This window comes from Osmerus eperlanus, chromosome 6, assembly GCF_963692335.1.
Source record: "Osmerus eperlanus chromosome 6, fOsmEpe2.1, whole genome shotgun sequence".
Classification (NCBI taxonomy): Eukaryota; Metazoa; Chordata; class Actinopteri; order Osmeriformes; family Osmeridae; genus Osmerus; species Osmerus eperlanus.
Window position 1 is genome coordinate 12893209 of NC_085023.1, and position 10956 is coordinate 12904164.

Here is a 10956-nt window from a genome sequence, read left to right on the forward strand (position 1 = left end):
TACACAAAGTAAACGCTACAGCTCAGAGGAGCAAATACCATTTTATTGAGTCCTCCTTTAATTCATATACAGAGGGACGTGCTTGCTTCCAAGCTTCTAGGTCTCTCAAAGTAGCAATGATTCCAATCATGCTTTTGTACACCCTCTGTAGCTCTTCCACAGCTGCCAATTTTGGCATTCACGTCATCTCACGCCTAAAAGTTCTTTTGATGCAATAGAATAATTTCTTGTTTTTTTTGTAGTCTCTGTAACAAGTTAAACATCAGGCCAAACAGTTCCAGGATGTCATAAGATAATCATATCCGTTGTAACATTCAGCCACAAGTGTCCAAGTAAAAGTTGTAAGTATGTGAAGGTGAAGTCCCACATCTCACATGACCACAATGTAACTTTTAAGTGAAAATAAACAATAAAAAATTGGGATTTGAACCCATGCTGTTGCAGTACTGCCCCAGCATATCTGAAAGAGCATGCACACTAACCCAGTGAGCTAACAGGTGAGCCCTGCTTGCTTCTGGTTTTCTGACACCCCAACTCTGCAGGTTGTTACAACTACATAGTTCAATGTCAAATTTAAATGTTGAGTGGCAATTGTTATGATCCCTGATAGCTCAGTGGTTAACGATGTGGGCTACTGTGTGAGGGGTTGTGTGTTCAAAGTTTGCCGAAGGATTTCTAAGAACTTGTTTACAAAATACAGTGACGATAAGTAGACTTCTCTTGAATAGACTTATTTATTTCTGCAACACTGTTAAATATTAAACAGAAATGTACAGCTTACCGGCTATTAGGGGTGGGAGGGGTGTCATTACATTTTTTATCAAATTGCGATTCAATATATGCTTACATAAAAATAAATTGTCAATCGATGTGAACCGCTAGAAGACTGAATCACGATTCATGTGAATCAATTACCCCCCCACCCTTAGCACTTAGTGCTGAATTAAATTAAATTTGATTACTAATGTGATCGCTTTATCTGTAAATTAAATTCATGCTTTTTCAATGGCTGCATTCATTGAAATAAAAATATTTTTACAGAATTTCTTTGACTTGAATATTCTTTTGTTAATGCGTCCTGTAGGTTTGAAATTTCAATCTTTATGGTCTTAAAATTTCTTTAAAAGGTCTTAAATTTGACTTACTGAAACCTGCAGTGACACTTGAATAAATTAAAATAAACATGTTTTTCTTTCCATAGTTTTCTGGACAATTTTCCAATGCAGTCTTGGTGAGTCAGGTGGCTGAGCGGTTAGGGAATCGGGCTAGTAATCAGAAGGTTTCCGGTTCTATTCCCGGCCATACATAATGATGTTGTGTCCTTGGGCAAGGTACTTCACCCTATTTGCCTCGGGGGGAATGTCCCTGTACTTACTGTAAGTCGCTCTGGATAAGAGCGTTTGCTAAATGTAAACGTTCAGATGTCCATTGTATAAACAGTTTGTTGTGGTTCAGGCCTCTAGGCAACTCTGTACACCCGAGCAGCACATACATTCATCCTTCTCATACTATCTTATTCCACCACAATTCAACAGGCAGTTCAAAAAATGTTGCTGAATAGTAATCAGTGTTTATGGAGATTCTTCCAACTCCAGAGACAAATGCTGCTCTTGTTCACATAAGTAGCTCATCACTTCAGCAAGTGTCTCAGTTGGTCTTGAAGGTTTTTGGAATGTTCCACACTAGGAAGAAAGTATAAACAGTAGGTTTGTTCAAAGAAATAAGCAGTGTCGTCAAACCATGTTATGGCTTCCCATTGCTGAAGTGATATAAACCCTTTGTAAACATCCAAAGTTTATATTTTGACTTACTTTTTCTGAATGGCCTCTTGTCTGGTGATAAAACAGACAGATTAGTATCTGGTTAAGATGCTTTTTAACAATTGCAGTTTTTCAGCATGCACATGATAATAAAACAAAGTAACCAAGGAACATACTGATATTGCAAATGTGTAGTGATGATGGACATTTTTCTCAGACTCTGTAAAAACAAGAAAGAAAGTGTCGCAATGGATCTAGTCTTTATATTCTTATAGACTTTGTATTCTTTATACTCTTTCCACACAGATGGTAGACTAATGATAACGATAACAAATGCTTGTCCTGATAAAAGAAATTAAGTGATAATCTGACTCACATCCTCTGAGTGCAGAATAGCATCCTCCTGAATTACCATATTTCTGGCGGCTTGGCCAAGCAGCTGCAAAACAGTAGGAACATCTGATCATCTCAATATGCGTCCCTCTGATGCCTTAAAGTATACATTGGGAAAATGTTAATCCCCTGAACTAAGGGCCATAAAAACAGATTTTTAGGCAAATGGCAACTGTTTTCGGATAATGGATGAGAGGTAAATGTGAAGAAGAGATAATGACGTAACTTCATAGACTATTTTTTATTGTTAGCCTACACAAACTAGCAAGTTATTTTTAAAATAGATCAAAACATTTGTAGCTCAAAAGCTAGCGATTTGCCAGTTTTTACATTAGCTAGCCTAGCTAGCCTAGCACTACATCAATCTAGAAAGGTTGCAAGTTAAAGACCGCGTGTTTTAATTCTGTACCTCTTGGCTACGGGATCCCTTGAGAACTTGGCGGGTCAGTGCAATTACATCCCCGCTACAGGAACCTACTTTATCCGATAACAAACCTTTCACAGATTGACCAAATCGAGGTTGCGATTCCGCAGAAGCCATAGCAAATGATGTTTACCTTAACAGCTAGCTACGGCGATCACAGAGGGACAAAAATGTAATGCAAGTAGCGCTAGTTTTCACAGTTCACTTGCGTTATAAATTGACAAACTAGTCCCAAATGAAAATTGTATTAGTAAATTAAATACTGTCACATTTAAGTTATTTTAAAGTAAAATAAATATGTAGGCCTACATAATAAACATTAAATTGGTTTCACATTAACATTAAATATGCTGCAGGGCCATGCATCTCAAGGAAGCAAAGGTTAGTGATGGTATCTTGTTTAGATTGGCAAGAACAGCAAAAGATATCAAATCCTTAAATATTTCCGGTCAAGGGGATGGCATTGAAGAAGCCACATATAAACCCCTACCCATAATGGTTCCGTGACTTTCGCGTGTCTCAGCAGCCACTCTCAGCCCTGCAGAATGGCATGGTTTTTATGTGTGTGTTTATTCTCCGCAGTTGGGCTGGCTTTTCTGTTCTTGCAGGCAAAGCTCCGGAGGTCTCCTTTGGGAAATAGGGCCCCCCCTAGTCTGCCCTGGCTCCCGTTTATCGGGAGCCTTTTGAGCCTGCGGAGCTCGCGCCCACCCCATGTCCTCTTTCAGGACTTGCAGCAGAAGTACGGACATACCTATTCTCTCATGATGGGCTCACACACAGTTATCATAGTCAATCACCACCAGCATGCCAAAGAAGTGCTACTGAGAAAGGGGAAAACATTTGCTGGGAGACCCAGAACAGTGAGTATTGTATTCATGAATTCATATAATTTCATTTCCTTTTACTGCATACAGTCTCTCAACTTGTTTTTCTCACTTCCACCTTTTAATTCCTGTGTTTCAAAGGTAACAACAGACATATTGACCAGGGATGGTAAAGATATTGCCTTTGCAGACTACAGTGCCAGTTGGAGATTCCACCGCAAAATTGTGCACGGAGCTTTATGTATGTTTGGAGAAGGCTCAGCCTCCATCGAGAAAATCAGTGAGTACCTAACAATAGCTTCATGTAGCAAAGCTCCCCCCCATTTCCTTGCCCTGACAATATCTAAGCATAAATGAAGCAGACCTCAATATTGTTTTATTATTGTTGCTTGCTTTTTTTCCACAGGTACACTTGCACTTATAGCAGCTCATGTTGTTTAATTGTAACTTGTTTAACTACATGCTCTTATGGTTCTTCCCTTTGGCACTTATTTTGGTTGTTCACAATGTGTGCTTCATGTTTTGGCTACTCGCAATGTTTTGTGGCTATCTCGTTGTTATGATCAGTGACCTATGCACTTTGTAAAGCTCTCTCTTGGAAGTCGCTTTGGATAAAAGCGTCTGCTAAATGAATAAATGTAATGTAAATGTAAATGTAATATTTGTTTGTTGATCTCTCTCTCTCAAAATCTCCCCTCTCTCCTCTGTCTCCCTTCCCGACTTCTAACCGTACCTCCACCCTTCCACTCCAATCCACTCTATCTCCCCTACATCTTCCTCTCTTCATCTCCCCCCAGTCTGCAGACAGGCCCAGTCTCTGTGTGAAACACTGGGGGAGTCAGGACCAGGGAGCACAGTGTTGGACATGTCCCCAGAGCTGACGCGCGCTGTCACCAACGTGGTGTGCTCTCTCTGCTTCAGTTCCTCCTACCTCCGCGGCGACCCCGAGTTTGAGGCCATGCTGCAGTATAGCCAGGGCATCGTGGATACAGTTGCCAAGGATAGCCTGGTGGACATCTTCCCCTGGCTACAGGTAATTTAAGCCTTCCATTTGTCATGGAAATTAAGACTGTTCTCGAGTATCTTTCATTTATTGGGTAAGTAGTAAAGGACGTCTGACCATGTCGACGGGAGAACTGTAACATGGGACAGAAAAGTGTGATACAGTAAGAGTTTTAATCTGACCTGTGGACGACACAGTCCTGACTCTGTTCTACTTCATCTCAGATGTTTCCCAATGCAGACCTGCGCCTCCTTAAGCGGTGCGTGTCAATCAGGGACAGCCTCCTCCAGAAGAAATATGATGAGCACAAGGTACGGCGGGCATCCTTATCACAGCGGACTCCGTTTACGAAAACAGACGGACCAATAGAGTTGTACTGCAGGGTTTTGTATTGTCCACCCTTGCAGGTGGACTACAGTGACCATGTACAAAGAGACCTTCTGGACGCGCTCCTGAGGGCCAAACGCAGCGCCGAGAACAACAACACGGCTGAGATCACCACGGAGACGGTGGGCCTCAGCCAAGACCACCTCCTCATGACTGTGGGCGACATCTTTGGAGCAGGAGTCGAAACCACCACTACAGTGCTGAAATGGGCCATAGCCTACCTCATCCACTATCCACAGGTATCTGATCTGAGCACTTCTGGTGTGTGTGTGTGTATGTGTGTATGTGTTTGTGATGACTTAGCTGGGAGTAATTGATGTCTTTGAGCGATCTATTGCTAAGCTGTGCATCTTATCTCGCTTTTTGTGTGCACTGAATGTGCGTAAACAACAGTGGGACTTCTGATGGCGTCGGAAGTCGCTTTGGATAAAAGCGTCTGCTAAATGAATACCTGTAAGTGTAATGTATCAGGTGCAGAAGCGTATTCAGGAGGAGCTGCACAGGAAGGTGGGGGGGGACAGAGCCCCCCAACTCAGCGACAGGGGTAGTCTCCCCTACCTGGAGGCCACCATCAGAGAGGTGCTGCGCATTCGCCCCGTCGCCCCCCTACTCATCCCTCATGTGGCGCTCACTGATGCCAGGTAAACACATTTACGCACACTGCACACACGCATTGTTCCGTTTCAAACTCGCCGGTCTCCATGTGTGTATATGTGTCGCAGTATTGGGGAGTTCACGGTGAGGAAAGGATCCCGTGTCATTATCAACCTGTGGTCTCTGCATCACGATGAAAAAGAGTGGAAGAACCCGGAAGTGTTTGAGCCCGGTGAGTAGAAATATGCGAAGTCAGGGTATTGAACTTAACGCTCTGTTCAAATCCCTTTCTACTTCCCCTATTTATTTTGAGCCCACCTGCAATCCTGTCTAGATTATGTATCCTTGGTGGGGAAAAAAGGTAAATAACTGATGTCTTTCACACTAAAGGTCGGTTCCTAACTGAGGACGGAACAGGTCTTCACATCCCCTCGCCTAGCTACCTACCATTTGGAGTGGGGGTGAGGGTGTGCTTGGGTGAGGTGCTGGCCAAAATGGAGATATTCCTCTTCCTGTCCTGGATCATGCAGCGCTTCACCCTCACTGTACCACCAGGCCAGCCAATGCCCAATCTGGAAGGCAAGTTTGGGGTGGTCCTCCAGCCAATGAAATACAAGGTCCATGCCACACTGAGGGCGGATTGGTTGCAGAACAAGCCGCTGTCCTGTTAGACACATTGCAACGCAAATATAATTTCAAGCTCATGCACACACAAAATGGGACATTACCTGTACATGTCCCAAATAATGAAGAATTCAATGTGAAATACATCGAGTCTGTAAATACAATGCAGTGTCTATAATGTTAGACACCTCTCATATTGACCCAAAATGGTTTTTGTTTTGTGTGCAACTCTGTACTAATTCTGTAAATATTGCCCTGCAGCCTGAGCTATAACACCTAATTTTAAATACTGTTTTATTAATATATAGATGAAAAATTGTGTTTTTTGTTTCAATCTGTTGGCTAAAATACTGTAGAGTAAAATGAGTACAGAACATCTTATACAACAAGACATACAAGGAATACTGTAAAAACTAAACACATGACATTGTGACCACTTTGTGCAGACTCAATGGGATTCAAATGTTTAAGAGGAGCTGTTCCTATAGAATGTATTATAATCAGCAATGCTACAAAAAAAAGTATAATTGGCTGGATTAGATGTACACCAGTTATCATCACTGTTTGAACAAAAAAACAAACAAATCTGGAAAATTGTATAAATGTTAAATGAACATTTTTAATAGCCATTTACACCATTTTGTACAAAATGTGTTCAATTAACAAAATATAATTTCATTTAGTAGGCAATAAAAAGATTAATTACAATACATAGCACCTCAGCTACTTCGAGGAACTGAAACATAGATCCTTATATGTACACCAATATACACCCATCCCTGTATGAATATAGGTCTACAGGCTTACAGTGCAGCAGGTAGAAAAGTGCAATATAGAGCAGATTCATTTGTTATAGTACTCTGAAGCTGTTTCGTTTTTTGAATTGGCATCTGAAACAAACAATTTCTTTCGGCCAAACAGAAGTGTAAATGCTTTCAAATCCTTTGCCTGTGATTGATTGGGCTCGCCTGCCAAACCATATGATAAGCTTCACAGTGCAAGCCGTCTTTGGCACTCCAGGCATGTCCAATCAAAAAGTAATCGGAGAGTTTCACGTCCTCCTTGGCTGGTATTGAAGTATTGATTCTGACTAAAGTCAAATTTGCAATAAACAACATTCTAATCTGCTTGAGACATATCAGTGGATAAGAGTTAATCTAAGGTAGAAACAATATGCTGAAAACTCCTCTGTAAATAAGGCTAGGGAGATGAGTTAATCATCATTAAGATATCCTATTCTAGAAAAATGCTACATACACATGGTAGTCTGGCAAAACAGAAGGCTTTGCAAGATAAAATAACTTGTATAGGTTAACTGTGTGCTACATTCCAAAGGAATCTATAAAATACATTCTAGATACACTGACATGAAGAAAGAACCATGAGCCCTCATACTCATTATACCAACACCTGAGCAACAAGAACAACAGTACCCATTCTGAATTATTTCATCAAATGCTCTGCAGGTTCACTTTATGACCTACTAGTTATTGCTGAGGTTGTGGGCCTCAAACTGTGTGGTGCATTTGTATCTGGCCATCAGTGGGAGCCTGGCATTGGGGGCCACTCATTTCACATTCTTCCTGCTCATCGTCATCATCATCATCATCATCCTCCTTTCCCAGAGTGCCATGTTGCTCCCAGAGATCCTGGCTGTCGCACACTTCGATGCCAGAATCGCCAGTGAAGCGCCGGAACCGGCCCGGTGTCAAGTCTTTGTCACAGGTGCAGAGGTTTCCATTCTCCGCCTGCGTCACGGGAGCAGCAATGGGGGGGTTGTCCGGGGGCATGGCATCGGGCAGGGGGGGAGGGGTTGGAGGACGATTCGAATTGTCTGTGGGCGTAGAGGAAGACTGCAGGGGGCTGTAGGGAGGGGGAGGCGTAGCGGGGCGGTCAAATACTTCCTCATAGGGTGGCAGCAGGTAGTCTGGTATTAACCCTAAAACATGAGGAAAAGAGACTACGTTTTAGGCTCGACATCATTGTTTCTCAAACGGGGGACATTTCTCAAATGGAACAGACATCAGGAAAAGGGGGTACTGAAGCCAAAAACATTTGAGAACCACTGCTCTGCATCACTGCAACCCTGAGCTCACCACACCGAAATCTCCACTAGAGAGCGATAGTGCTACCATTTCCTATCTGCAGAGGCAGAGGTTCTTTGCTTTCTGAAGATAAAGTAAATTTCCTTTTTGCATGCTTAGAATGTTGCCAAGGTGGTTGGGTCTTGGCAACAATAAGACAAAAAAACACATTTAATTAGAAAATGTTATTACTTCAATTTGATTAACGGTAATACAAAGATGATAATCTACAGTACATGTGCCTCTCAGGCAAAGAAAGCTTCAACTCAAAATTATTTTATACTACCCCCAGGCCTTTATGTCAGTATTGCTTCATTGCTTGTGCCGATTTTGCAGGTTGCATGAGCACCAATATGTAGAGTTCCTGTCCATTTTGTGGTGTAAAACAACATTTTTTGGACAATTGCATAGCTGCAAGTTTAAGTTAGTGTTTCTAAAATGATAGCTAATCAAACCCCAACATTATTTGTGTTCATTCCCCCACACTACCCAGTCTAATGAGTCATGACTTCAGGCTAGAATCAGACAAAACAGCCGAAAAGGAAGGGGGCCACTCACTAAGATAGAGGGGCATCTGTGTGTTGTTGTGAGCCTCTCTGTACGCAATGAGGTTGATCTCATGCTGTCTGCGCTGCTGCTGGAAGCGCAGTTTGGCGCGCCGGTGCTGGCACACACAGAAACCGGTCAATATGATGATGATGGTCCACACCAACCAGAACCCTATAGGGATGAGACACTAAAGGGTTAGGTTAGGTCAAGAAAAACACAACGTGCCTCAGACACACGTTTACCATTTTAATATACCTCAGTTGCTAGCCTTCGATTGGTCCTTCTAAATAAACAGACCTACAAATCATAAATCACTGCAACAGGCAACTCCTAGACAACTAGGCCACTCAGTGAGCCCAGTCAGTGAGCTATTCAAAAGGGGCGGTTAGCTAATTCTGTAACATGAGAGACCCTAGGCCTGCCAACTGCTATCTGAAGAACTAGTAAACAACAGCCCCAAACCTGCTTGGACTCCCAAGAACACTAAAAAATGTAACAATCTTAGATACTTTACGAAATCTTTGTTCAATGTTTGTGCCAGCTGCACTGTTACTCTGTGCTGACGTGCAGATAGCCCCACTTCCACTGAGGTTTCAGGAAACTCACACAATTGCAAGGCAGTAAGACAGAGAGAAGTCAAAGAGGACCAGGGGAAGGGAGTTTTGGGTGCGGGTGGAAAAAAAATAGGCATCTTACACCAGAGTTCATAGTAGTAACTGCAACACTGGGACTCTCCACAGCAGTGGCCATACTCGCATAAGTAGCTCTGGTTGTTGATTCCAAGGCACACCAGTTGGCTCTGAAAAGAAATATGGGGGCACAGCGTACATTGTTGTCATATCCTTTAGATCCATGCAAACAAAAAACACACTTTTCAGGCTGCTCTGATTTACCTGTTGGATTCCCAATAAGAAGGGCATGGTCTCAATCAATCAGTTGACCTCAGTTATTGAACCCAGATAACAAAGGAAGGAGGCAACAGAAGAACCGAAGGGTGTGTGCTACTACAGAAGATTTGAGCATAACAGAGCAAGAAGCCTGAGAAAACTCTCAGACACCTCACCTGACTCCCCTCTAGAATTAGACCCTGCCTCAGTGCCAAGAAATGTAAGGAAAGGGGGTAGCACAAACAATCTCTCTCAACACACACGATCAACCTCTACTTGAGCAGCAGTCAACAAAGTTACAATTTAACAATGACGTAGGCCATGACACATTCCAGCCTTAAGAACATCTGTACAAGCAATATAACCAGTTCTCTGCCAAACGTCTTCAAATTCAAGACCAGTAATACAGGCCCTGCCAACTCCGAAACAACATTATGTTGCTCAACAGCTGTCATCAATGCAGCAACCACATAAGCTACATCCCCAAATCAGTGTAATAAAATAATACATTTAATATATAAACTGTAATCTTACATTTCCCATTTCTCCTGATTCACAAGAGGACACATCTACAGTAAACAATCTCGATCTATCTTTAACACACTGTGCCATGTATATGTAGATACATATGTACATGTATATGTAGATAGAACTAACACTTTAACAAGCTATAACGTATAGCTAGCTAGCTGGCTGACAGCAAAAGCTAGTCTTAGCATCGTGTACGTGTGGTGATAAATTGGCCTGCTAGCTAAATAGAGCTAGTGCTATAACAACTAGCCAATACTACTGGTACGAGCAAGCTAACGACTTTCGGATACCTCTGTGACTATCGTCACTTCTGTCGTTGGATTGACTTGTCCATCGTTGAACTTCAGTAAACCCATATTACTGTCCAAAACTCGGCCTTTCCAGCCTGATTATGATCTCTGTTGACATATCATCCGACTGTGAGAATGTATATTCTTTCACTTTCACTGTCTTGCAATATACCTTTCTTCCTTAGCTCTCGTAGTAAGCTAGCTCTAGCTTGTTTTCAAACTTTATCCTGTATTTTTTGACACGCCTCCTAAAATAACCATTGGTGGATGTAAAAACATGACTACTTCCGTCATTACCAAAAATATATCTATTGGGTGTAATACCTGTCACAACAATCTGATTGTCAAAATGCAAGGGAATGGTCATGTAAATAAAAATAAAAACATGACATGCTATATCTAATAAGTTTTTACTAAGATCAATAAAAAAGTATTCAGCAGAAAAAGCTTTAAAAGTAGAGAAGTTGAAACGAATACCAAAACCATAGCTCTGCAGATGCATGCATGAATGTCCAGCACGTAGCCTTGCCCTTGACACCTGTTACACAGCACTGTAGCTATGATCATGTACTTCAAACATCATGGTTGCTTGGGATTCAAACCTCT

The 10956-nt window shown here is 42.0% G+C and overlaps 3 protein-coding genes across 5 annotated transcripts; 1 reads left to right on the top strand and 2 right to left on the bottom strand.

Annotated features, from left to right (window-relative positions):
- Positions 1-22: 22 nt before the first annotated feature.
- borcs7 (BLOC-1 related complex subunit 7) lies at positions 23-2762 on the bottom strand. Its single transcript, XM_062463699.1, has 5 exons — positions 2563-2762; positions 2137-2199; positions 1937-1980; positions 1812-1832; positions 23-1682 (listed from the first exon to the last, which is right to left on the bottom strand). Exons 1-5 carry the CDS (start codon positions 2692-2694, stop codon positions 1631-1633), a joined length of 312 nt encoding a protein of 103 aa, XP_062319683.1. The 5' UTR covers positions 2695-2762; the 3' UTR covers positions 23-1630.
- A 295-nt stretch (positions 2763-3057) lies between these two features.
- On the top strand, positions 3058-6583 carry LOC134022276 (steroid 17-alpha-hydroxylase/17,20 lyase). Of its 2 annotated transcripts, none has more exons than XM_062463683.1 (8): positions 3058-3437; positions 3543-3681; positions 4199-4434; positions 4629-4715; positions 4812-5030; positions 5263-5432; positions 5514-5617; positions 5776-6582. In XM_062463683.1, exons 1-8 carry the CDS (start codon positions 3123-3125, stop codon positions 6054-6056), a joined length of 1551 nt encoding a protein of 516 aa, XP_062319667.1. In that variant the 5' UTR covers positions 3058-3122; the 3' UTR covers positions 6057-6582. The 2 variants fall into 2 exon arrangements, with proteins under 2 accessions (XP_062319667.1, XP_062319668.1); XM_062463684.1 differs by having other exon boundaries at positions 3299-3437; positions 4323-4434; positions 5776-6583.
- A 35-nt stretch (positions 6584-6618) lies between these two features.
- wbp1la (WW domain binding protein 1-like a) lies at positions 6619-10569 on the bottom strand. Of its 2 annotated transcripts, none has more exons than XM_062463691.1 (4): positions 10351-10569; positions 9339-9441; positions 8652-8813; positions 6619-7948 (listed from the first exon to the last, which is right to left on the bottom strand). In XM_062463691.1, the coding sequence occupies exons 1-4, from the start codon at positions 10414-10416 to the stop codon at positions 7518-7520; spliced, it is 762 nt and encodes a 253-aa protein (XP_062319675.1). In that variant the 5' UTR covers positions 10417-10569; the 3' UTR covers positions 6619-7517. The 2 variants fall into 2 exon arrangements, with proteins under 2 accessions (XP_062319675.1, XP_062319676.1); XM_062463692.1 differs by lacking the exon at positions 10351-10569 and adding an exon at positions 9536-10344.
- Positions 10570-10956: the final 387 nt, after the last annotated feature.